Source organism: Natrix helvetica, assembly GCF_964273705.1.
Source record: "Natrix helvetica genome assembly, chromosome: 4".
Classification (NCBI taxonomy): domain Eukaryota; kingdom Metazoa; phylum Chordata; class Lepidosauria; order Squamata; family Natricidae; genus Natrix; species Natrix helvetica.
The window spans coordinates 6,828,386-6,855,315 of record NC_138550.1 but is presented as its reverse complement, the minus strand read 5'-3'; the positions used below and the strand labels follow the sequence as shown (position 1 = coordinate 6,855,315).

The window sequence follows — 26,930 nt, the reverse complement described above, 5'->3', positions numbered from 1 at the left end:
TTGAGGTTGAAGCTGTGGGGGGTTTGAGGATGTAACAACGGAGTCGGGTAGAGCATTCCAGGCGTTGACCACTCTGTGGCTGAAGTCGTATTTTCTGCAATCGAGTTTGGAGCAATTTACCTTGAGTTTGTACCGATTGTTTGCCTGTGTAAACAATCGATTGCGGTTGAAGTAATCGTTGATAGGTAGAATGTTGTAGCTAACAATTTTGTGTACTGTGCTTAGGTCAGACCGTAGGTGGCGCAGTTCCAGGTTGTCCAAGCCCAAAATTTTGAGCCTGGTAGTGTAAGGGATTCTATTATGAGTAGAGGAGTGGAGGACTCTTCTCGTGAAATACCCCTGGACCCGCTCGATCTCATTAATGTCCGATAAACAGTGTCGATTCCAGGCAGATGAGAATTCCTATGGCCCCTCCCATAGGAAACCAAAGAGAAGCGAAAGGGGAGTGGGCTTTTGCAGGAAACAATTCATTCGTTCGGTCGTTTCAGGAGTGTGAAGATCTGTCCGCGAATCTCAAAGATTCTGTGCCAAGTCTTTCCTTGCACTGCACTGCGTTTGGAAAATATTTACATGGCAGCTCTCCAAGCCAGATAAGGTCTGTGACTGTAAATCCTCCCTCGAAAGACTTTGCTGTATGTGAAAGAGCAGAATTCGCCGTGAATTAATAAAAAGGGGTTTTTCTCGGGACAAGGAGTTTGCTTCATGCTCTCGGGAAGCCTCGGTCAGAACAGATGCTTTGACGGTCCTAAGTGCGAGGATGTAGCAACTGTGCCCTCCCCCTGCCCAAACCGCCGTAAAATCAGGTGCGACTCACTTAATGGCCTCCTTTGCTTAACAAAGGAAATTCTGGTTCCAATTGTGGTCGTAAGTTGAGGATTGGCAGTTCTAGCATACATTTCAATAAATATTGTGGTGTTGGAAGAAAGGGCCAATATACCCAGGACCTTTGTCCTGCACAGTTGAAGGAGCAAAGTCTGTTTGTCATCAAAAAAAGTCACTGGATTTGCCACCTAATCGTTTTGCTTCTACTCCTGTGTTAATGTTCTCTAGATTCTCCGCTGCTTTCTGTTAGAAAGCTCAATATATATATTTATATACTGTCTCTCCTTCTGGATCAATTCATTTATCTCTCCTTTTTTCCCCTTTTTCTTTTTCCTTGCAGTTTGGTAAATGAGTATGGAAGATTATGACTTTCTCTTCAAAATAGTTTTAATCGGGAACGCTGGTGTGGGGAAGACCTGCTTAGTGCGACGGTTTACACAGGTAAGAAGGGATTAAATGGATATGGGAGACTTGTCGGTATTTTTGCATAGCGGGGAGAAAAGGGCTGGATATGATAGGATTCCCCCCCCCCCCCCAATTCGCTATCGAGCTCCGTATCCGATTTGAGCCATTTGCTTTTGAAGGGAGATGATACATTTCATTTCATTATTTATCTTATTTTGTTTTTATTTCATTTATTATTTTTATTTTATTTCCTGCCCCTACTTGCATGCTCAAATGCAAAAAGGGGAAACGAAATGCACAGGTACAGTATAGGTGGTACCTTGCTCAACAGTAGTAACTGTGAGAGAGATCTTGGAGTCCTAGTGGACAACCATTTAAATAGGAGCCAGCCATGTGCAGCAGCTGCCAAAAAAGCCAACACAGTCCTAGGCTGCATCAACAGAGGGAGAGAATCAAGATCACGTGAAATGTTAATACCACTTTATAATGCCTTGGTAAGGCCACACTTGAAATCCTGCATTCAGTTTTGGTTGCCATGATGTAGAAAAGATGTGGAGACTCTAGAAAGAATGCAGAGAAGAGCAACAAAGATGATGAGGGGACTGGAGACTAAAATATATGAAGAACGGTTGCAGGAACTGGGTATGTTTAGCTTAAGAGAAAGAAGGACTAGGGGAGACATGATAGCAGTGTTCCAATATCTCAGGGGTTGCCACAAAGAAGAGGGAGTCAAGCTATTCTCCAAGGCACCTGAGGGTAGAACAAGAAGCAATGGGCGGAAACTAATCAAGGAGAGAAGCAACTTAGAACTGAGGAGAAATTTCCTGACAGTCAGAACAATTAATCAGTGGAACAGCTTGCCTCCAGAAGTTGTGAATGCCCCAACACTGGAAGTCTTTAAGAAGATGTTGGATAGCTATTTGTCTGAAACAATATAGGGTTTCCTGCCTAGGCAGGGGGTTGGACTACAAGACCTCCAAGGTCCCTTCCAACTCTGCTATTGTATTATTGGATTTATCCTTTTGTTTTGTTTGTTTGGCTAGCTCTCTGCCAACAAAATTGGAACCCGGAAAAGGGGGGGGGGTAACTGCGTGCACCTCCCCCTGCATGACCCCCATTTTCAGCCATGACAGCCTCCTGCAGCCCTCTGCTAGTGAAAATGGAGCCCAGGGGAGCCTCCCATGCACACCCCCAGCTCTGTTTTCGCTGGCAGAGGGATGTAGGACGCTGTGGTAAAGAGAGTGCCCCGGGGGGGCGCTGGCAGGCACCGTGGGCCAGCCCTTTTCTGTTTCCATGCTGGCCCCGCGGGCCATATTTAAGCACCCTGCGGGCCATATCCGGCCCACAGGCCTTGAGTTTGACACCCCTGGCATAATGGATTGATTTAGGAATCCTGGAGTTCACTTAACGTCCGTGGCATTTATATAATAACCGCTGCGTTTGCTAAAGGGCCTTCACAAAAAAAGATTGCAAAATTGGGCATAGTCACAGGCTGACCCGCTGAATGGCCAATGCGACATACGACCTTAACTCACCAATGTAGGTCGGTCAGTCGGTGTATAGTAGCAAACCATAGTTGCTCTCTAATTGCATTGTTTGCTAATTGTTTTTGAATCATGCACCATCCAGAGCTGTTACAGAGTCGGGCAGCCTTATAGATTTAGTGAATAAATTAACAAATTAAGGTCTAAGCCAGGGGTGTCCAAACTTTGGAACTTTAAGACTTGTGGACTTCAACTCCCAGAATTCCCCAGCCTGGTCTAAGCGGCTGGTCGTTTTATCTGATCCAATCTCAGGATATTTTCTTTAAAAAAACAAATGCCTCAAGTTTTCTCAGGACAGGCTGAATCTCATGAATCTGATTTAAAAAAGCTTGTGTGATGACCTGAGGCAAGGCATAGCAGTACCGTATTTTTCGGAGTATAAGACGCACCTTTTTCCCTCAAAAAAGAGGCTGAAAATCTGGGTGCATCCTATACACTGAATACAGCAATTTTTTGCCTCCCGAAACCCCGCCCCTTCACAGAAATGGCCGTGCAGAGCCTTTAGGGGGCTTATGGAGTGCTCCTGGGGGCTGGGGAGGGCAGAAATGAGCAAAAATGGGTTGGTTTTTGCTCAGTTTTTTCCCTCCCCCAACCCCCAGGAGCACTCTACAAGCCTCCTAAAGGCTATCCATGCCCTTTTTTTTGATAAAAAAGGCCCATTTTTACGAAAAACGGGCCATTTTTTGCTTGTTTGAGGGGGGGGACCCCCCAGGAGCACTCTACAAGCCTGCTAAAGGCTATCCATGCCCTTTAAAAAAAAATGGGCCTGTTTCCGCAAAAAATGGGCTGTTTTGGGGAGGTTTGCAGAGTGCAAAACCTTTTTTTTTTTTTTAAATTGCCTCTTCAAAACCTTGATGCATCTTATACGCTGGTGCGTCTTATATTCCTAAAAATATGATAATACAATCAGCTGATAGTTCAAATCGCTCCAACTTTCCCCCAAACGCTCTCACGTTGATGGCAAGTCCCAGAGCAAAGTGCTGACCTACAAATACACACACACACACACACACACACACACACACACACACACACACCCCTCCAGCAGCCTCTAGCTACAAATAGTCCAGCCCAATGCTATGAGCACAATGGCTGCAAAGTAAGAAATCCAGCAGAGCAGGGGAGTAAGTCAATGAGTCCAGGAAGCGAAGGAACAAGGCAATTAATCCAGGGAGCAAGAAATAAAGCAAGAAGTACAGGAAACTTCAAATGTCGGCAACGGCACCCAAAACTCCACGAATGCAGCCCTTGTTCCCAACGAACGCCCCTCCCCACAGTGTCTCCTTAAGTCTCAGTCCCCAGGTGTGCCTTATGAAGAGGGGCGGGGCGCTCTCCTCCCGAGTCATTGAGTCAGCCTGCGCTGTTCCTGCCTTCTCTCCACTCTCCGTGCTCGAGGATCAGGAGTTGTTGGTCCTTGCTCCTTGTCTGAGCTCTGTTGCTCCTCATGTTCACTGCTTGCCCTCTCTTGGTTATCCTGCCCCCGTTCCTCCCTGCCTACAAGCCATCCTAATCCTCAAAGGCCCTCGCCTGACTCGACCTGCTCCTCCCCACATTCCTCTGAAGCCAATGAAGCCACCCCCTTGCTCTCCTTCGGCTCCAGCTCGTCTTACTCCTCAGATTCAGGCTTCCAATGGGGGCATGACAGCTTAGGGAATCTGCTCCCATCTACTCTCTTGTCAGTGGTGGGATACGACCGGTACGCCCTGGTATGGGTGTACCGGTGCCTGCTGGGAGCACCAGGTACTGTTCTGGTGCTCCAGAGGGCTCCCCTGCCTTCTTACCTGTATTTGAGCCAATCGGGGCGTACGGCCCCTGCGCGAAGCTCCGCCAAGCAGCTGGAGCGTTGTGGAGGATCGCGGGCGGTAAATACGCATGCGCGAGTGCAATGGAGTGGAGGTTTGGCCCCGTTGCACCATACCGCTTGCAACGGGATCCGGAACCCATCCCTGTCTCTTGTCTACCACATCAAAACAACACTTCAGAAGCAAGTAATCATTGTTTTATTTGTCATGTGCCTGTAAGCCAGCTGCCACACAAAGCAATATACATCCCAGCATCAATAATTAATTCAGTTGCTTGCTCAAATCCATTTGAAGTTCGCCGCTGAAATACAGAGGCTCCATTCCCCCCCCCCCCCCCGATGGCTCGTAATATTGAAAGCGATCCTTAAAACCCGTCCGGAAACAAACAACAAGGCATTTCTGCAGGGAGAATTAATACTTAAACCAGCTTCACGCAGCCTCCTGCAGACAAAATGGGCTTTAGGGCCTTTTAAAATGTTGATAGATTGGGCTCCAGGTATACAATAGTTCTGGGAAACTCCGGTGCCAACTGTCTGAAAGGAGATGGGGGGGGAAAAGGCTTTCAATTATGACCTGGCTATTTTAATGCCAGTGTTATAACTGAAGCTTGGCCTGGCCGAAGCCATCTTGGAGCTTCAAAATTGGAGCTGAGGGATACGGAGGGCAGATTAGAGAGAGCTGGGGTTTGTAGCCAAAACAAAATGCTTTCTCTTGGGAACCAAGGACATCCTCACACCTGGCCAGAGGAAGGAGGAGTAAGGTTCACCAGGCAACCAGACATCATCTTGATTGGCCCATGTGACAGATTGTTTGGGGTTGAGAGAAAACTTTTACTTTTAATTAGGTGAAAACTCTGGGAATCTCCAGAGTCGGTTTTCACCAGATCTGTGCCAATATGCTCTCTCCAATAAAGCTTTTCTTTGAGGAATTCACCTGCTTTGGAGTTTTGCTTGCTGTGGGGTTTATTACTTGAAACCTTGACTGTCAGGGTGGAAATTCAGCCCTGTTCCCCTCCTGGGGTAATTGTATTTAATGAGGGATGAACCGTGGTTTTTCCTTGAAGTATACTTCATAATTAAGAAAAATAAACCAAGGATATATTCTGAGAAACACATTTTATTCTAAAGAAAATGAAAACAAAACTTACTAGCTGATGATTACATTTTTGGCAGTGTTCCTGCCTACCTTCTTGGCGGGCGAACAAAGAATAATGATGTGGAAAAGAATGTGGACATGCGTAGTGAGTTTAGTGATAAGAGTCAGATCAGTCTACCGTATGTCTTTGAGTTTAAGCACAGCTGGCAAACAAAAAACGCAGTGACATTGACAGCCAGTTGGTTTCTACTAGGTGAATGACATGAACATCCAAATGTGAGCAAGTTTTAGAACTTTGATCTGATTTTTTAAATCCCCCCCCGTTCTGCCCAACACAATCTACATATCATTCTCGACTTAAGACCACAATCAAGCCCCCAAATTTCTGTTGCTAAGTGAGAGTCTCCCCCCCACCCCCCATTAGTACAGGTCACATCGTCCAATTAGATGCCCAGGTATTGTTATGGGAAAACTCTGGCAGACACCTGCTGAAGCGTCCTTGGTTCCCATGAAACAGTTTCTTGTTATTGTCTAGACTTCACATTCCAAGCTCTTCCTCCCTTCCAAGCCTGACATAGGCTGGGTTGGTTGGTTGGTTGCCAGACAAGTGTCCACATTTTGATCACACAACTATGCAGATGTTTCAATCAGGGGTGAGTTACTGCTGCGCATGTGCGCATTTGCACATAAATAGGTCTGTGCATGCGCAAAACATTTAAAAAGGAAAAAAAAAGTCAAGATGGCAGCCCCGTAGGAGAACCGGTTTGGGGGGTGTGGCAGGCCTGGGTCGCTGCCGGTTCCAGCGACCCAGGCTACCAAACCACTACCGGTTCAGCCGAACCAGTCCAAACCGGTAGGAACCCACCACTGTTTCTAATGGATGTAAGCAGGAGGATAAGTTGCAAGTCACTTTTTTGCGGGTGCCGTTGCTAAACTTCTAACCGTTGCTAAATGAATGGTTTGTAAGTCAAGGAGTGTCTGTGTTGGGCTAATCCAAGTTTGAAATAATGTTGTGCAAAACGATCGCTAGAGCTGAAACTGTAGCCTGAATAATTTTTATTTTCTTTCTTTGTTAAGGGACTTTTCCCACCAGGCCAAGGAGCCACCATTGGGGTTGACTTTATGATTAAGACGGTGGAGATAAATGGTGAGAAAGTAAAGGTAAGCCTTCGTTTAACTTTCCTGCCTCAGCTGGGAATCTGTTCATGTCCCAAAAATGTGTGTTGCAACTGAGGACAACTTAAAGGAAGCATGGTATGCTTCCTAGGTGGAACTTAGTCTCCAGTCCAATCTCTTCTTAAACATCTCCAGTGTTGGAGCGTTTACAACTTCTGGAGGCAAGTGGTGATTAATTGCTCTCACTGTCAGGAAATTTCTCCTTAGTTCCAGGTTGCTTTTCTCCTTGATTAGTTTCCACCCATTGCTTCTTGTCCTGTCCTCAGGTGCTTTGGAGAATAGTTTGATTTCCTCTTCTTTGTGGCAACCCCTAAAATATTGGAGCACCGGAGGGAGGGATAGAGGAATGAAAGGAAGGAAGCAAGGAAGGAAATAAAGAAAGAAAAAGGCAGGCAGGCAGGAAGAAAGGAAATGTGGGATGATCAGTTGCAATAGAGAGGCCCAAGATGGATGGATGGATGGATGGATGGAATGAAGGAAGGAGGGAGGGAAGGAAATATGGGAGGGAGGAAGGAAGGAAGGAAGGCAGGCTGGCAGGAAGGAAGGAAATGTGGGATGATCAGTTGCAATAGAGAGGCCCAGGAAGGAAGGATGGGAGGAAGGGAGGGAAGGAGGAAGGAAGGAAGGCTGGAAGGAAGGAAATGTGGGATGATCAATTGCAACAGAGAAGCCCAGGAAGGAAGAGAGGGAGGGAGGAAGGAAGGAAGGCTGGAAGGAAGAAAGGAAATGTGGGATGATCAGTTGCAACAGAGAGGTCCAGGAAGGAAGGATGGGAGGAAGGGAGGGAGGAAGGAAGGAAGGGAGGGAGGAAGGAAGGAAGGCTGGAAGGAAGGAAATATGGGATAATCAGTTGCAACAGAGAGGCAAACAAAGGAAGAGAAAGAAAAAGAAAGGAAGAAAGAAAGAAAGAAAGAAAGAAAGAAAGAGAAAGAAAGAGGAAGCGATGGAGATTGTTGCTTTATTCTCTTTGCCCTTTCAAGCCGATTATTTTAGGAACTTTGCCACTTTCAAAACCGATCTTCAGAAAAATGTGTGTTTCTCTCTTTCTTCATCCTCTCTCTTTCCTTCGGTCTTGTGTCCTTTAGAATATAAGCAAGGGCGAGGGTAGTTTCATTTCTTCCAGCTCATGCCAACTGCTGTGATAATTTTTGGAGCTTCGCCAAAGGAGCCAATCCTTTCCATCCTAAAGCGTATCCCCCGTCCCCCACATGTCCCCAAAGCATCTGGAAGGGGCCCGTTTCGGATAGGCTCCCTTAAGCAGAAGACCCATTAACTTTAGCTGCCTTCATAATGGTTTCAGCCAGGCTTGGCTCGGCCTGCAGTTTAGCATCTGTGGTTGCTTTCCTTCAGTAGGAATCCAGTTGCTTTTAAGTTGTTTTTGGTTCTCCTGCTAAAGCCAAGGGCTGCACTTCACCAGCAAAGCTGAAATAACAGTCTCTTTGCTCCGGCAGAGTTGCTGAAAGGGCATTAAAAAAAACCATTTATGTGGTTTGAATTCCAAGTTAATGGAATTGCACAATCACGTTCTGTGTTACTCTTGTGGCCCACCAGCTGCTGGGCAGAGCTGGCAGCAGATTCGGACAGTGAGGAGGTTGGGGAGGAACATTGGCCAGTCCTGGAGTCTGGGGAAGGCTCTGATGAGGGCTCTGTGTCGGAGGCAGAGATGGGACCAGAGCCCTATGCCAGTTATCAGCTACCTTCAGAGTCAGACATCAGTGGGGCAGAAGAACAGCTGGAGCCTGTTCCCAGTGTGCGCATGTGCAGAGTTGTCAGATGAAGGGAGCAGCTAAGGAACAGGGGTCGACTTGGGAGTAAGGCCACAGGTGAACGATGAATGGCCCCTCCCAAGGGGAAATCAAAGAGGAGCGAAAGGGGAGTGGAGTTTGCAGGAGACAATTAGTTCGTTTAATTGGTTCGTGACTCTCGAAGCTCCTGGCCAAGTTTTGCAGAGATCGGCCTGGCAGCTCTCCAAGCCAGAAAAGGTCTGTGACTGTAAATCCTCCCTCGAAAGACTTTGCCGGATGTGAATGAGCAGAATTCACAGTCAATTAATAAAAGGGTTTTTTGTTGGGATCATGCTGTTTGCTTCATGCTCCTCGGAAGCCTCGGTCAGAACAGTTAGAAAAGAGAGCCAGTTTCGTCTATAGGCATGAGAGTTGTGAGTTCAAATCCAGTCTTAGCCAGGAAACCCAGCTGGATGACTTTGGGCCAGTTTTTCTCTCTCTCTTGTCAGTCCTCACAGGGTGGTGGTTGTGGGAAAAATAGGAGGAAGGAGTACTGTATTGTGTGTGTGTGTTTGGCACTTTGAGTTATTTCTGGGAGTTAAAGTCCACACGTCTTAAAAGGGGCCAAAGTTTGCCATGTTGGCTCAGGAATTCTGGGAGTTGAAGTCCACAAGTCATAAAGGGGCCATAGTTGTCTACTCCTGGGTTAAAAGATGAGGATAAATTATTAGTTTGCTGCATACCCAGCTTGGATATCATGTATTAGTAGTCAGTCTGTCTACTGCTCCATTGATTTAGTATTTAGTGTAATGTAAAGTTAAGAGGCCATAATAAGACATGCAGGAATGTTCTGTAAAACAGCAAATACTGCAATTTTAATACAGGTACATTTGATGAAAGGCTAATGGCCAGAGAACAACAGTTATTGTTTAAAAGGAAAGGCAATCTTTTGCTCGCTTGGGGAAAAATAGTTTGCAAGTACGGTATACATTACTTTAAGCGAGTCTCCGGAACAAAACTTCCCTTTAAGTAGGTTTTTTTTGGCGGGGTTGTAAAAAGTTTTTTATTTTTCCTTTTGGAGAATGCCATTAGATGTTTTGGTGGGAAGATACATTAGCCGTGAGGTGCTTTGTGCTCCCTGAGCTTTGTCGGGTTCTTTTTTTGCAGACATTTCATTACCGGACTGGGTAACGTCATCGGTGCTAACTCAACTCCCTTCTAGCCCTGATGATGTTACCTAGTTGGGTAATGAAACATCTGCCCCAAAAAACACACCATCAAGCTCAGAGAGCACCAAGGACTCCTCCTTTCGACCATGAACTACAAATACTCTCCTTTATCAATACATTTTCCGTTTCTTTGCTTTTTTATATTTTATACTTTTTAAAAAAATTTAAAAAAAAGGTTTTGAAAGAAATAGAAGTGGACACTTGATATGGATGGGAACACCTGGAGGATTTGTGGGCTAGGAGGACCCAGGTTTCATTGGGGTCAGTGCTAACACGTTCTATTTTTTTTTTCTTTTCCCCAACCCTTCGTTTTCCTTCTTTTCCCTGTTGTGGGGAAAAAACAAAAGCTGCAGATTTGGGACACAGCGGGCCAAGAAAGGTTTCGTTCCATTACGCAGAGCTATTATCGCAGTGCCAACGCGTTAATCCTGACCTACGACATCACCTGCGAAGAGTCCTTCCGATGCCTTTCCGAATGGCTACGGGAAATCGAGCAATATGCCAGCAATAAGGTTATCACCGTCCTAGTTGGTAAGAGGCATTGGCGTGTTTATCCCGTACCAGGGATCGGTCAGGCGCAACCGATCAGGAAGCAAGGCGGTTCAAATGGCTTCAGGTTTATTGCGTGCTAACGCTCTCAACAAGAATCTGAGCTACTAACGGTCAAAGCAAATTAGCGGTAGATAACAATGAATGGAATTCAAGGTGGGCTGGATTTAGATCTCTTGTGAACACAAAGGGACTCCAAACTGATGATGCGCTCGACACCTCCCTCAGCCTGGTCATCTCCTACACCTTGCCAGATTAAAGCAACGACCTGCATAAGCATTAGATGTTCTCTGTGAGGGGCTACGGAGGGTCCATCTTCACCCTTTTCCTGCATACCAAATATCCCAAGCTTTTTACTTTTTACCTCTTTACTCTCAGGGAGAAAGTCCCTCCCTCCTGCGACTCTGGACCAGACTTCGCCATACTTGGGCAACCCAAATCTTTTTTTTATCCAGCTCCCCCCACCTCCCACTTATATACCGTATTTTGCAGAGTATAATACGCACCGGAGTATGAGACGCACAAAGGTTTTGAAGAGGCAAATTTTTTAAAAAAATATTTTTTGCACTCTGCAAACCTCCCCAAAACGGCCCGTTTTTCACGAAAACTGGCCTGTTGTTTCCCAAAATAATGGCATGAATAACCTTTAGGGGGCTTGTAGAGTGTTCTTGAGGGGTGGGGGGCCAAAAATGAGCAAAAACGACCCATGTTTGGTGAAAACAGGTCTGTTTTTTGTCAAAAAGGCATGGATAGCCTTCAGGAGGCTTATAGAGTGCTCCTGGGGGCTGGGGGGGGGGGAAATTGAGCAAAAAACAGCCTGTTTTTCACTCATTTCTGCCCTCCCCAGCCCCCAGGAGCTCTCTGAAAGCCTTCTACAGGCTATGCACGGCCATTTTGGTGAAGGGGGCGGTGTTTCGGGAGGCAAAAAATGCTGTATTCAGTGTATAAGACGCACCCAGATTTTCAGCCTCTTTTTTGTGGGAAAAAGGTGCGTCTTATACTCCAAAAAATACGGTAGTTGATATTCAGCTCAGTAAGAATCACTACTCTTTGTTCAGTTGTTGGCTTCATGACTTTCTCAATCCCGCTTAATTTCTTCCCCTTCCAATTTGGTTTTGCTTACTCTTTGCAGATCCTTTGTTCAGTTGTTGGCTTCATTACTTTCTCGATCCCGCCTAATTTCTTCCCCCTCCTGTTTCTTTTCTTTAGGAAACAAGATTGATTTATCCGATAAGCGAGAAGTCTCCCAACAGAGAGCCGAAGAGTTTTCCCAAGCCCAGGATATGTACTATCTGGAGACCTCGGCAAAAGAATCCGATAACGTGGAAAAACTCTTTTTGGACTTGGCTTGTCGGCTGATCAGCGAAGCGAGACAGAACACCCTGCTCAACAATGTGGAGTCTCCGTTGCCCGGCGAAGGGAAAAATATCAGTTATTTGACTTGTTGCAATTTTAACTGATCCGCATTCGAACCCCAAGAGTTATGACTGCTCCTTCTACAGGCCTCTCTCCGGAGGCAAAGGCTGCTATGACCCGGTCTGACTGGTGGAGATAGTCAGGCACCCAATCATGGAGCATGCCAAGCTGGCCATTTGTCTCAAGTGTCAGTCTAGAATATAATCCCTTTTTCTTTTTCTTTTCTTTTTAACACATGTCCCATCCCGGAGCCCTCAAAATTTGGAGATTAAAGATTCAAAAAAAGGTGCTAGGTAGCGGCTGGTCAGGTCATGGTTTTTACTTCTTGGAAGCATCTGGGATCCTTGGAAATTCAGGATGAATTGTGCCTGCCTTTTACATCTTTACAAGAAGGGGAAACGAGAGGCGCGTTAGAAAACGGCTGCGGGTTGCGCCAGCTAAGTTGACAACGCTTTTATATAAACCAGGACCCAGAGTGCCATTTTGTATGGCACAAACTCCACCGAGTGTGTGTGTTGCGTGCGTATGTGATTTTGTTTTTGTTTAAAAAAAAAAACCTAAGTATTAATGCATCTGTGTTCTGGGATTTTGGTAAACGTGGAAGTTAAAAAAAAAAGAGGGATAAACTGGTGGTTTGCAATCAGCAGCTCTTGAGATTGGACGGCTGCCCTTTCGGTTCTTGTATTCCCGAAGCTAAATTTCCTCTGGGGTCAGCTTACTCTCTTCTCCACAGATAGATGTGTTCCTTGTAAAGGGATGGATCGTAAATGCAGCCGTCTTTTGGTTAGTTCGTGCCTGCGGGGCACTGCTCCTTCCGAGGATAGAGACCAATGACACAAATTTAAAAGTTGGCCACTAGTTATCCCTGCACCTCTGATCAAATAAGTGTTCCAAAACTTTTGTCTCTCAGCTCAGCATTTTGCCATACGGTGGGGCTTCCAAACCCACTTCGATTCTTGCAGAAAAGAGCTGGTGAAGTAGTGTTTATACATAACGCTCCACCGGTCTTGGATTTAGCCAAAATAGCTTCTTTGTGAGAAATGCTGGATCCTGGAAATCTGGATTTCGGATGCTGCTGTTTGAGAGAATGCTGCAGCGCTGAGGCTGGGGGGCTATACCTATGCACACATGTCATACGTGGGGTGTGCTTTGTTGTTGATGCATTTGAGGAATGGGGCATGGATGGTCCTGTGTTTGTCCTGGGAAGTTCTTAGAAGTCCCTCTTGAAATGAGCTGTTCAACGTAGCAGGTAGACCTCATGGCTGAATCCTGCTTTTAACTAGACCACTAGCACCAGCTCTGGAATTTGCTCTCTTGTTGGAAAAAGGCGTGTACAATTTCATTTTTTTTTTTTTTGTAAAAATACGGTTGAGGGGGCGGGGAAAAAATAGCACGTTCTAAATCTTTTAGGCGGCTTTATCGAGGCTGCGATCCTCTTGCAGAGTACGTAGCTCTCTAAAGCTAATTTTAAAAGGCACAAATACAAGCCCACTTCCCACAGTCACTTGGGAGATTCGTTTTGTTTGCTGTACTTGGGATTTCGTTGTGCGTGGGTGCGCGTGCCCTTGTGCGCGTACACAAAGAACGGTGTGTAAGCAATACCCTTGAACCAAAGCCTCGCTGCTGCTGGAAGGACGATAACGCACAAAAGTCTCTCGCGCACAAGTTGGCAAATTCAGCACTCCCAACATCGAATTGCAAGGAGTCAACGCAAATTTCCTCCCCTATCGGTGCTTCACTTGCATGCCTTGAAGAGAGGCAAATTGACTTGTCTGGAATGCAATGGGCTCACCACGGTTATTAAGATTAGCATGCCATGGCTGGATGTTCCGTATTGAGCGTAATTGGAAGAAGCAAATGAGCTTTTGGTATCCAGTGCAGAGGTTCTACACCACATCAGCCTCCAGTAAAAGCAGTCGTATCGTCAATTCAAGTGGGCCAGCTGGTACAGGATGTTTGGGGGGATCGAATTGTGCTCAAACTGTGACTGATGTCCCCTTTTGCATTAAAATAAAGCTGCTAAAAATTTTAGCCTTTTTGAGAATAAAGCTGACATTTTAAAAGCGTTGCTTTTTTCCCTTCTTTCTTTCTTGCCGTTTACTTTTCTTTTTCAAAGTCCAACATTACTGTTACAGAAATCACAAGAGTTACCCATCGTTGCAGATGGAGGACACAGCTTCCAATGTTCGTTTAACGAAAGTGGGAACTCTCTTATTCCGTCCAGGTAGTCCTCGACTAACAACCATAATGGAACCCCAAATTTCCCCTGCTATTCAAAACAATTGTGAGTTTTGCCCCGTTTTTATGACCTTTCCTGCCACTGCGGTGAATCGCACTGCAGTGAAGCTAGTAACACTGTTAAGGGAATCTGGCTTCCCCATTTTGCTTTGCTTGTCAGAAGGTCGCGAAGGAGATCACATGACCAGACACTGCAACCGCCATAAAGTACATGCCAGTTGCCAAGCCTCTGAATTTTGATCACGTGACCACGCGGATGCGGCAATGATTGTGTGAAAAGCGGTTATAAGTTACTTTTTTCATGTGCTGATGTAATTTTGAGGAGTCACTAAATCAGAGGTGGGCTCCTACTGGTTCGGACCGGTTCTCCCGAAGTGGTAGTGCTGCCTTCAAACAGAGAGTGAACGGGTTCTCTTCTTTTTTTAAAAAGTGGGCCCTCACACCCGCCCCTGGGTTATACCGTATTTTTCGGAGTATAAGACGCACCTTTTCCCCCTCAAAAAAGAGGCTGAAAATCTGGGTGTGTCTTATACATTCTACAGCATTTTTGGCCTCCCAAAACCCCACCCCCTTCACCAAAATGGCGATGCATAGTTTTAGGAGGCTTCCAGAGTGCTCCTGAAAGCTGGGGAGGGCAGAAATGAGCAAAAAACGGGCTGTTTTTTGCTCAATTTTGCCCCCCCAACCCCCAGGAACTCTATAAGCCACCTAAAGGCTATCCATGCCCTTTTTTGACAAAAAACAGGCCTGTTTTTGCAAAAAATGGGCCATTTTTTGCTCCTTTTTGCCCCCCCAACCCCCAGGAGCATTCTACAAGCCTAAAGGCTTTTCATGCCGTTTCTTTGAAATAAAATGGGACCGTTTTTGGGAGGTTTGCAGAATGCAAAAACTTTTTTAAAAAAATTTGCCTATTCAAAACCTTGGTGCGTCTTATACTCTGATGCGTCTTATACTCCGAAAAATACGGTATCTTTATTCCAGCTTCTGAAGCCCAGCTGATCCAGAGCAGCAGCAGCTGTTTCCTTTTTTTTCCTGACCAATTTTTGTTCACACATGCTCAGCGAACTGGTAGTAAACTGGTTAGGAACCCACCACTACACTAAATGAATAGTTGTAAGTCAAGGACTACATGAATATAAAGTTAGGGTTAAAATACGACTTGCAGTGTTGAGGGAAAGATGGTGGGTAGCAGACGTACTTGATCTGAAACTTCTTCCAAGTTGTGAACCAAAACAGCCAATGCAATCCTAAATTGCATTAACAGAGGGATACAACCAAAATCAAGTGAGGTACTAATACCACTTTATAAAGCATTACTAAGAATACTTAGTTAGCATACTGCATCCTATTTTGGTCACCACATTATAAAAAAGATGTTGAGACTCTAGAAAGAGTGCAGAGAAGAGCAACAAAGAGGATTAGGGGACTGGAGACTAAAACATATGAAGAACGGTTGCAGGAACTGAGTATGTCTAGTTTAATGAAAAGAAGGACTAGGGGAGACATGATAGCATCTTCCGATATTTGATGGGCTACCACAGAGAGGAGGGGGTCAAGCTATTTTCCAAGGCACCTGAAGGCCAGACAAGGAATAATGCATGGAAACTAACCAAGGAGAGTTTCAACCTGGAAATGAGGAATTTTACAGAACAATCAATCAATGGAACAGAAGTTGCCTTCGGAGGTTGTGGGGGCTTCATCACTGGAGGCTTTCAAGAAGAGATTGGACTGCCATTTGTCAGAAATGGCGTACGGCAGTGATGGCGAACCTATGGCACGCGTGCCACAGGTGGCACGTGGAGCCGTTTGTCAGGGCACGCGAGGCACTGCCCTGTCAGCTAGCCAGCACGCATGCGAAGGGCGTCCAGGGAGCGGGGGAGGCTGTTTTCGACCTCCCCAGGCTCCTATAAAGCCTCTGGAGCCTGGAGAGGGCGAAAAAAGCATGTAAAAATGGGGGGTTGCGCCTGTAGTGCGTGCATGCGCACTTGGGGAGGTCACGCATTGCATTATGGGTGCGGCACACTTGCACACGATCCCCCTGTGCTCCCCCCACTTATGGCACGCGAGCCAAAAAAGGTTCGCCATCGCTGGCGTAGGGTCTCCTGCTTGGGCAGGGGGTTGGACTAGATGACCTACAAGGTCCCTTCCAACTCTGTTAATCTGTAATCTTGAATGTCTACACCACCTCTCCATAGAGTTATTGTTTTATTTTATTTACAGTTCTTATATACAGCCATAGGACTTCCAGCAATTCACAATATCAAAATTTATAACAGTAGACAAATACAACTAGTTCTTATTTAACCATGCTGGTTGGAACAAGACAGTCTGCCATCAAGCAACACAGTTTTAAGTCAAATAATGTGTTCATGTTGCTTAGCAATGACAGTTCCAGCAATCCTGGTTGCCATTGTTAAACAATGGGTGGGCCATTGAGTGAGGATCTCACCTGATGATAGCATCTAACTTCCTGCTGGCTTCCCCAATGACTTTGTTTATGGAAGCTGGCACAGAAGATCACAAATCATGATCACATAAAGCGAAGGGACGCTGTGACATCTCTTAAGTGCAAGACCTGGTCATAACTTACCATTCATTCAGAAGCCACCATAAATTCAAATGGTTGCTGAATGAGTGGTCATTAAACAAGAAGCACCTGTACATCAAAGAGATGAAACTGTAACTCAACTGTCTCCTCATCCAAGGAACGAGCTAGAGGTTTTGCAAACAAGCTCAGTTTAAATCATCATCTCTCGTGATGGTGGCCTCCTTGTTGGGCAGCTGCTCATGATCGGAGAAGAGTTCAGAAGACCAGTCTGCGACATCAGGCACGGGAGAAGTTGTGGGAAGCAGTTTTGGTCGTCTGAAGTCTACCAAAGGTGGTTTGTCAGGCGATTCGTTGACTGGAGGACCAAGCATCGTTCTCTGTTGACACATAAGTTGGCCTCCAACATCAGCTTCTTCCGGTTGCTTCTTTTTAGGAAGAAATCCGACCTTTGCTAATTTGGAAAGATTTCTTGGACTCCAGGCTCCTCCTTGAATTTCAGAAAGAGGAAAATCCTCTATAACTCGCCCATCACCGTGAAGCCTGATGAAGCTTTTCCTTCTCTTCCTTCTCCACGATTTTACATCCTGACCTTGGATTTCCCCTGAAGGAAGACTCCATTCTTGGCCAACATCTTCGGACAGCAATTCTTGCGCCGAGAGGCGACTCAGAGGTCCACATGGATTGTTCGTGTCAGCTTCTGTGTTGCTTGAACTTGCGGACGGCGAGAACTTGCTGACGAGTTGTTTCACCAAAGAGTTTTTAGAGGGGAGCCTAGGCTTTTTACACCTGGCTTTGTCCCAAGGCAATTTATTCAGGGGTAATTGGCTTCGAAAGGATCCTTTCCCTCCAGGGAGGCTGTCTGGATGACAAGGCCTTGCGAGGGGATCGGGAGTGAAGTCCAGGGTACCAACAGGGCTGCATTCAGACTTGAACCCTGAGCTGGCAATCGGAGTACTTGTTTTGGGGATCGAGACATCCATGGTATCATATAACGATAACCCATAATGAGAAGTAGTCCAGCTAGCATTTCCCTTCCCTTCCCTTGGCATGAATTCTGATTTTATACAGATTGGGGTGAGCCTGCCAGTTCGCGGCGTGACTATCTGGGGCCTGTGTAATGTTGCTGGAGTGCTTTTCGTCGATCCCCCGACGCTAACATCAAAAAGATCTGCTGAAGCATCAAAATTAGCCTCAGGGCAACTGGAACCCGCCTGCGGGAAACAGTAGATATCCCTTCCTCTCCAAGAACAGTCTGGTTCTTCTGCGAGCAGCTCATTCTCTTTATTGTCGCCTGATTTTTCACCGAGAACCGAGGCAGGACGCCACTCTGGACCATTTGAGAGATCGGCAGGGGAGCTGCCACTGTCAAGCCTGGCAAGAAATTCAATCAAGCCTTCGGAGGAGGCTTCTGGAGCAGTTACACCTCCTGTAGCAAGGTGTTCCTTAGGTCTCTGATGGGGCAAAAGGTGCCGTGGATTTGCTAGACCATAGCTGGACTGGATGCTGATTTTGCAGGAAGAATCTTTCCGCTCCGATGCGAAGGGGCTTTCTAATATATCACCATCTTTTCCTTTTGTGGAACGTCTACTTCCTAGCTCGTCCCTAGGGGTGAGACTCTGCGGAGAAGGATACAAACAAGACTTCTGACCTTTGTGTACCTCTCCATTATCTGGCGTCAAAGTTTGGCCTTTGAAATTGTAAACTGATTGGTTGTGTGACGGGATAGCTCCATCTTCGTCTTTTCGATTCTCCGAGCTGGCCTCGCGTGTATCTAAAGCTGCAGAAGGTTCTACGCCTTCCGATGAGGCGGATGACCAAGTTAGCTCGAACGAGTAAGGCCAGAGGGTGAAAAAGCCATCTCTGTGACTTGATTGAGTCACATCCAAATCGCCAGAGAGATGGAGGCTCCTTAACTCTCCGCTTGGGTGATCAGATGCCAGGACATGATCCGGAGGCCGTAAAGCCCCAGGACTCTGCTTCAACGGACAACTTTGCTGCTGCTCGATATAGTGGATAACGGTGTAGCCCAAAAGGCCAGGGTGGGGTAGGAACATCTCACAGGCGATGAGACCTTTGGTGCTTCTCTCCCTTTGGCGGCCATTCTGCAATAAGGGCTTGTCAGAAGGGGCAACGCAGGGCGTGTCAGAACTCTGCAAAGAAATGAAATTCAGTTATTTGTTGATGAAATTAAATGTCAGGCCTGGACCGTCTTCCTCTGCTCACCGACCTGACAAGGGAGGATTCAGAAACCTGTTTTATCCACGTTGTTCATCTATCTCTAATCTATCTCTAATCTATCTATCATCTATCATCTATCTATCTATCTATCTATCTATCTATCTATCTATCTATCTATCTATCTATCTATCTATCTATCTATCTATCTATCTATCTATCTATCATCTATCTATCTATCTATCAATACAGTTCCTCGTGTTGTGGTGACCCCCAACCATAAAATTGGTGTCTTGGTTCCTACAGCCATCGAAAATATATGTTTTCCGATGGTTTTAGGCGACCCCTGTGAAAGGGTCGTTCGACCCCCAAAGGGGTCCCGACCCACAGGTTGAGGACCACTGTTTTAGAGGGTAGTGGAAGCCCTTGGAGGTTAACCTGTGTCCTCAGGGTCACCTGAGCGGTGCTCCTGGTTCCTGCAGTCTGCAGTTTTTGTTCTGGAAATCCATTTCTACTCCCAAACCTTTTAAAGGGTGTTCACCCCAAATTATACAGCTAAAAGTCCAGTTGCCTCCTGAAAAAGCACCTTTGGGACAACCCTGAACCTGGATGATTGAGAATCTCTACAGATGTTTAGCTATACAATTTGGGATGAAGACCCTTTGAATGGTGTGGGAGTAGGAATGGATTTCCAGAAGGAGAAAATGGCAAACTACAGGAACCATTTCCACCACTCAGGTGACCCTGAAGACACAGAAAAACCTCCAAGTGCTTCAAGGACCCTCTAAAAGGGTGCAAATAACTAGCTGTCTGCAAGGAATATAAATCCTTCCAATTCCCCACTATCCTGTCAGAGCTGAAGAAGCTTCTTGGATGAGAAGCGAAACGTCTTCAAAAGAAAAAACAAGAAAGTCCAGTTGCCTCCTGAAAAAAGCACCTTTGGGACTATTTCAGGCTGTGAAATGCCAATGATGAGGATGCTCATAATTTACAGAGGAAACCTGGCCAGGCATGCACAGAAGGTTGCCCAACAAAGCAAATTATCCGTCATGCTTAAATTGCATGTTTCCTAAAAGATTTATTCCGAAAAGAACCGTCACCTTAATCCTGAAGACAAACTTTTTCCCAACAAAGCAAGTTTCAACGGCATGAGATACGGCACCAAACACGGCATTGTTTTCGTCCTCTCCTGCTTCGCGGTTCAATTCTTTGATGTACCTTGATGGAGAATAATTCAATGTCTAATTTAATAGCACTCTCACAACACTTGTTAAAAGTTACAACCCAGGAAGGAAAGCAAACAAATACAAAATGTTTCATATTCCTTGTGAACATCTCCCACAAGCTCTTTAAAAAACCCAGCCCATGTTGCTGAATTCAGGATTTCGAGGGACACAATAAACAAGCAACAGATTTCTGCTTTCTGACCCAATTCCTCTTTTGCTGATAATCATTTATCTGCGTAAGTTATAAATCCTTCTGGATGGTTTAACTGTCTGCTGATACATTTTTTTCAACTGGATCTTCATACATCAGATTCTTCCAGAAAACCTTAGGTATCTCTAATGCGTGGTTAGAATCATGGAAATCATGTTGTCAATTACACAGGAATTGCCTTCCCAACTGACAGTTGTTTTCAGATATTGTTGTGGCCCGCCAGCGGCCAGCAGAGCTGGCAGCAGATTCGGACAGTGAGGAGGTTGGGGAGGAACATGGGCCAGTTCTGGAGGCTGGAAAAGGCTCTGATGAGGGCTCTGAGTTGGAGGCAGAGAGGGGGCCGAGGCCGTCTTGACAGTTCTCAGCTGCCTTCAGAGCTAGACAGCAGTGAGGCGGAGGAACAGCTGGAGCCTGTTCCCAGTGTGCGCATGCGCAGAGCTGATTAATTGTTCTAACTGTCAGGAAATTTCTCCTCAGTTCTACGTTGATTCTCTCCTTGATTAGTTTCCACCCATTGCTTCTTGTTCTACCCTCAGGTGCCTTGGAGAATAGTTTGACTCCCTCTTCTTTGTGGCAACCCCTGAGATATCGGAAGACTGCTATCATGTCTCCCCTAGTCCTTCTCTTCATTAAACTAGACATACCCAGTTCCTGCAACCGTTCTTCATGTTTTAGCCTCAAGTCATCTTTGTTGCTCTTCTCTGCACTCTTTCTAGAGTCTCCACGTCTTTTCTACATCGTGGCGACCAAAACTGAATGCAAGTATTCCAAGTGTGGCCTTACCAAGGCATTATAAAGCGATATTAACACTTCACGTGATCTTGATTCTATCCCTCTGTTGATGCAGCCTAGAACTGTGTTGGCTTTTTTGGCAGCTGCTGCACACGGCTGGCTCATATTTAAATGGTTGTCCACTAGAACTCCAAGATCCCTTTCAGTTACTACTATTGAGCAAGGTACCACCTATACTGTACCTGTGCATTTGGTTTTTCTTACCTAAATATAGAACCTTACTCTTTTTACCATTGAATTTCATTTTATTAGATAGTGCCCAATGTTCAAGTTTGTCAAGATCCTTCTGTATCTTAAGCCTATCTTCTGGAGTGTTGGCTATTCCTGCCAACTTGGTGTCATCTGCAAATATGATGAGTTCCCCATTTATTCCCTCATCCAAATCATTGATGAAGATGTTGAAGAGTACTGGGCCCAAAACAGAGCCTTGGGGTTCTTCACTGCATACCTCCCTCCATGTAGATGCAGTTCCATTGAGGACTACACGTTGAGTGTGGTTGGTCAGCCAGTTACGGATCCATCTGGTGGTGATGCTGTCCAACCCACATTCTTCTACTTTATCTAGTAGTAGGTTATGATCTACTTTATCAAATGCCTTACTGAAGTCCAGGTAAATTATATCGATGGCATTCCTCTGGTCCACTAATTTTGTCACTTTGTCAAAGGAAATTCTGTTTGCTCCGGACATTTCCCCCCCTATAAATAAATATCCACACAACGCTGGGTTATCGGCTGGTTTAAAATAAATTAGACCACCTTACACTGTTGGGGGAAAAATATTTACCTTACCTACCCATTTTCAGTACAGAATTTAAATGTTCTGGGCAAGAATCCAACAGCTATATTTTCTTTTAATATAGAGAATTGGTGTTAATGAAGATATTCCAGTGTTCTTATAGAGAGAAGAGAAAGGTGAGGGATAATTTTCCAGAGGTTAATTATGAATTCAGGGAAATGTGAACTCGAAGAATTTTTAGACTCAAGTTGAGAACATTTCTCCATTTTACACACTGGCTCTGCCACAAATTTTATAGCTTTGTGAAATTAATTGCCATTATTAATATATACCAGCTTGGTATCCAGGCAGCAAACTGAACAGCAACTGTTCTGAGAGATATAATTAAATCACTCAAATAGATGGAAGGAACAGCCTGATGCTTCTCTACATAGTAATTCCTTTCTTTACCTTTGCAAGCCTTTTGCTGTAACTCCAAAATAGGTATCTAAACAGCTTCCAAATACGGTGACCTCAAAAACATCATGGGTGTCAGCTACCTCCAACGAAAGTCGGTATCTGTAGTTTGCTTCTTTGGTGTTGCCCGAACAACCACACTTCTGGCAATTGTATCTGACAAAAGAAAGACAATGAAGGGATTTAAATGTTAGAATAGAAAAACAGTTGGATGGGACCTTGGAGGTCTTCTTGTCCAACCCCCTGCTTAGGCAGGAAACCCTACATCACTTCAGACAAAGGGTTGTCTAATCTCTTCTTAAAAACTTCCAGTGTTGGAGCATTCACAATTTCTGGAAGCGAGTTGTTCCAATGATTAATTGTTCTGTCACGAAATTTGTCCTCTAATTTGCTTCTCTACTTGATTAGTTTCTATAACTTTCCTTCTTGTCCTACCCTCTGGAAAATAGCTTGACCCCCTCCTATCTGTAGCAGCCCCTCAAATATTGGAATGCTGCTATCCTGTCTCCCCTGGTCCTTCTTTTCATTATATCCAATTCCAGCAATCATTCTTCATTTGCTTTAGCCTCCAGTCCCCTAATCATCTTTCTTGCTCTTCTCTGCACTCTTTCTAGAGTCTCCACATCTTTTCTACATCGTGGCGACCAAAACTGAATGCAGTATTCCAAGTGTGGCCTTACCAAGGCATTATAAAGTGGTATTAACACTTCATGTGATCTTGATTCTATCCCTCTGTTGATGCAGCCTAGAACTGTGTTGGCTTTTTTGGCAGCTGCTGCACACTGCTGGCTCCAATTTAAATGGTTGTCCACTAGGACTCCAAGATCCCTCTCACAGTTACTACTATTGAGCAAGGTACCACTTATACTGTACCTGTGCATTTTTCTTGCCTAAACGTAGAACCTTATTTTTTTCACCATTGAATTTCATTTTGTTAGATAGCGCCCAATGTTCAAGTTTGTCAAGATCCTTCTGTATCATGAAAAGCCTCACTACTGCAGGAGGCCTTGGCTAGTCTCGCACCTGCCACAACTTAAGCCTCTAAACAGAAACAAACCTTGGTTCCGTTTGTTGAGAAAGGTAGAGCTTATTAGAGGTTGAGTATATCGCGGTATTGATCCCAGGCAATTGTCATAAACATGAACCAGGTGCCAAGTGTCCAAATTTTGATCACAGGGCCATGGGGATGCTGCCTTAAGTGTGAATAACGGTCACATTTTTTTCCAGTGCTGTTGTAACTTTGGTGGTTAAACAAATGACTGGTGTCAACTCAAGGCCCGGGGGACAGATCCGGCCCGCGGAGTGCTTAGATCTGGCTCTGGAAACAGCAAAGGACCAGCCCACAATACCTCTGCCAGCAAAAACGGAGTGTTGCAGGAGGCCCCCCGCACCTGAAAACGGAGCTGGTGAGAGCCGCTGGTGGCTCTCCCCAGCTCCGTTTTCGCTGGCAGAGGATTGCAGGAACCGCCATTGACCTGAGTGATGTTGAACTGGCCACGCCCATCCTGGCCACGCCCACCCCTCCCTCCCAAGGTCAAACCCAACCTTGATGCATCCCTCAATGAAATCGAGCTTGACACCCCTGGCATAAGTGGAGGACTAACCGTAATTCTTGAGAGGGAGCATACCGTTTGAACTGCAGGGATATTCTGGAAAAGCAATTGTGACATGATGGATACACAAAGCTGCTGTTCTGGATGGAAATCACAGAGGCAACCAGGAAGTGTCCGCCATTCATGTGCTTTCACAATGATCTATTGGGGGGAAAAATAAGTTTTAATTAACCCTGACTATGTTACATTCACTTTCCTTGTGCAACAATATTAACCTTGTCAAACCCAGGAGTTCCAGGAAAAAAGACAAAATGAATGGATAGCTCACCAGAAATTGCCAGATGGAAATGTGCTCTACCCAATTTCTTCCTAGATAATGAGGGTGAGAGAAGCTGGTTCCAACATAGCTGGAGACCACCAAGATGAAGACATGCAGCTTAAATCCGTCCACTGGAAGAGAAGAAAGAGTCTGATTTCGTGAAGGGATAGGAATAGGAAAGAGTAGAATAGGAAAGGATAGAATAAGATAGGATATGAAAGACTAGAATAGAACAGCACAGCAAAGAATAGAATTCTTTATTGGCCAAGTGTGATTTGGACACACAAGGAATTGGTCTTTGGTGCAGAAGCTTTCAGTGTACATAAAAGCTATAAATTATGATCATAGTCATCATAAAAATACATCATAAATCATAATAGACAACATTTAGTGGTAGAATCAATATAAATCGTACTAGGAAACTAAATTAAACAATATAAACCATAAAGATGCAAGCAACAAAGTTATAATCATAAGTAGAAAAGGAAATAGGTAATAGGAAAGATGAGAATAATAATATTAATAATCTTAGTAAACAGTCTCACAGTAGTTGTTTAGCAGAATGATGGCATGGGGCAAAACTATCCTTGTGTCTAGTTGTTCTGGTGTGCATTGCCCTATAGCGCTGTTTTGAGGGTAGTGGTTGAAACAACTTAATGCTAGTTGTCTCAGAAATCTCAACTTTCCTGAAAGAAACCTTCATTCAGGTTCCCTCTTGAAATAGGAATTGGATTTCCATCTGCCCCAACTTTCCACCCTGGTGTTTCACCCAAGACAGTGAGGCCTTGAGTCGCGAGAAAAGCTGCTGCCTGAACAACTGTAGTTAAAGTGCTGGCTGGGGATGATGGAAAGCGAAGTCTGAAAAATCCAAGAACAGATCTGGTTGGTGTGAACAACCTTTGCCAGACCAATCCTCGAATACAGCTCGTCTGCCTGGAATCCACACTGTATATCGGACATTAATACAATTGAGCAGGTCCAGAGGTATTTTACGAGAAGAGTCCTCCACTCCTCTGCTCACAATAGAATCCCTTATGCCACCAGGCTTGACATTTTGGGCTTGGACAACCTGGAACTATGCCATCTATGATCTGACCTAAGCTTAGTACGCTAAATTGTCTGCTACAACATCCTATCTGTCAATGACTACTTCAGCTTCAATCTCAATAATATACAGGCAACAATTGGTAACAAAGGTAAACCGCTCCAAACTCAATTGCAGAAAATACGACTTCAGCAACAGAGTGGTCAACGCCTGGAATGCTCTACCTGACTTTGTTGTTACATCCTCAACACACACACCCCTCCAGTTTCAACCTCAAACCGTCTACTGTGGACCTCACCCCATTCCTAAGAGGTCCATAAAGGGGGGCGTGCATAAGCGCACCAGCGTGCCTACCGTCCCTGTCCTACTGTCCCCATTTATTTGTGCTATCAACCTGTCTTCCATTGAGGACCTGTACACTGCACGAGTCAAAAAGAGGGCTGTGAAAATATCTAGAGACCCCTTGCATCCTGGACATAATTTTTTTCAACTCCTACCCTCAAAACGATGCTGTAAGGCACTGCACACCAGAACAACTAGACACAAGGACAGTTTTTTCTTAAACGCCATCGCTTTGCTTAACAAATATTTCCCTCCCCACTGTCAAATCATTCACTAAGGCTGCATTACTATTACTCTTCTCATTGTTCCTATCACTCATCATCTCCCACTTATGACTGCAGGACTGTAACTTTGCTGCTTGTATCCTTACGATTTATATTGATATTGTTTCCTAGTATGATTTGATTTCTTATTTGTACCCTATGGCTATCATTAAGATTGTTGTACCTTAAGATTCTTGACGAATGTATTTTGTCTTTTATGTACAGAGAGCATATACACCAAATACAAATTCCTTGTGTGTCCAATCACACTTGGCCAATCAAGAATTCTGTTCTGTTCTGTTCTATTCCATTCCTCTTCTCTTCTATCTCTCCTCTATTCCAATCCATTATCTATTATCGTCTGTTCTGTTCTATTCTATTCTAGTATTAAATTCTATTCTATATTCTACTCTATTTCCATTGATATTGTTTCCCGATTGCTTATTTGTACCCTATGACTATCATTAAGTGTTGTACCTTATGATTCTTGGCGAATATATCTTGTCTTTTTATGCACACTGAGAGCAAATGCACCAAAGACAAATTCCTTGTGTGTCCAATCACACTTGGCCAATAAAGAATTCTATTCTGTTCTATTCTTCTTCTGTTCTTGTTCTATTCTTCTTCTGTTCTGTTCTATTCTATACTTATACCTGTTATCTTGTACATTTGACCAACCAAATAAATAAATAAAAAATAAATAAATTCAGACCCCGCCTTTTGTATAAGGGATCGAGGCAGCCTGCATTGTATTCCCTCCTATTTTTTAAGATAACAACAACCTTGTGAGGTAGGCCGGGCTGAACGGGACTGGCCCAAAGTCGCCCAGGGAACTTTTATCGCTGAGGAGGAACTTCAACCTATTCCAAATTTAAAAAAATAACAATTATGCATAATAATAACAACAACAACAACAACAACAATAATGAGGTAAACGAGACGGCTATTCTTCCATCTCTGCGCCTGAGTAATGGTAACACACCTTCCAACAGGTACGCGGCTGCTTCTTCCAGAAGCGACCTCGAGGATCAAGACGGAAGTGACGACAACACTTTCTTTTCTCCCGGGCGCCAATCAGCGAGGAGCTCGGAGGGGAACTGCTCAAACGCCCGCCCCTTCTTTGTTTCCCGCCTCAACTCAATCTTTCTCCCCAGCCCCGCCCATTCTCTCGTTTCTAGCCAATCGGAGGGCTTCGCTGTTTCTACCTGCCGTGGCAACCACGAAGCCGGGGATGCCGGGGGCGGGGACGGGACGTCGAGTATAA

The 26,930-nt window shown here is 45.1% G+C and overlaps 2 protein-coding genes across 4 annotated transcripts in view; one reads left to right on the top strand and one right to left on the bottom strand.

The window, feature by feature from the left end:
* The window catches only part of RAB30 (RAB30, member RAS oncogene family), a 37,580-nt gene extending 23,750 nt beyond the window's left edge, over positions 1–13,830 (top strand). For both annotated transcript variants that reach the window (XM_081951120.1, XM_081951119.1), the window contains 4 exons: positions 1,163–1,263; positions 6,746–6,829; positions 10,145–10,328; positions 11,556–13,830. In XM_081951120.1, the coding sequence (XP_081807246.1) occupies positions 1,171–1,263; positions 6,746–6,829; positions 10,145–10,328; positions 11,556–11,806 (612 nt within the window). In that variant the 5' untranslated portion in view covers positions 1,163–1,170 and the 3' untranslated portion in view covers positions 11,807–13,830. The remainder of the gene's footprint in view (positions 1–1,162; positions 1,264–6,745; positions 6,830–10,144; positions 10,329–11,555) is intronic.
* A 2,340-nt stretch (positions 13,831–16,170) lies between these two features.
* Positions 16,171–26,787, bottom strand: DDIAS (DNA damage induced apoptosis suppressor). Of its 2 annotated transcripts, none has more exons than XM_081949954.1 (6): positions 26,649–26,787; positions 24,026–24,147; positions 23,749–23,898; positions 22,139–22,300; positions 19,824–19,941; positions 16,171–18,698 (listed from the first exon to the last, which is right to left on the bottom strand). In XM_081949954.1, exons 3-6 carry the CDS (start codon positions 23,880–23,882, stop codon positions 16,734–16,736), a joined length of 2,379 nt encoding a protein of 792 aa, XP_081806080.1. In that variant the 5' UTR covers positions 23,883–23,898; positions 24,026–24,147; positions 26,649–26,787; the 3' UTR covers positions 16,171–16,733. The 2 variants fall into 2 exon arrangements, with proteins under 2 accessions (XP_081806080.1, XP_081806081.1); XM_081949955.1 differs by having other exon boundaries at positions 16,172–18,698; positions 23,773–23,898; positions 26,649–26,783.
* Positions 26,788–26,930: the final 143 nt, after the last annotated feature.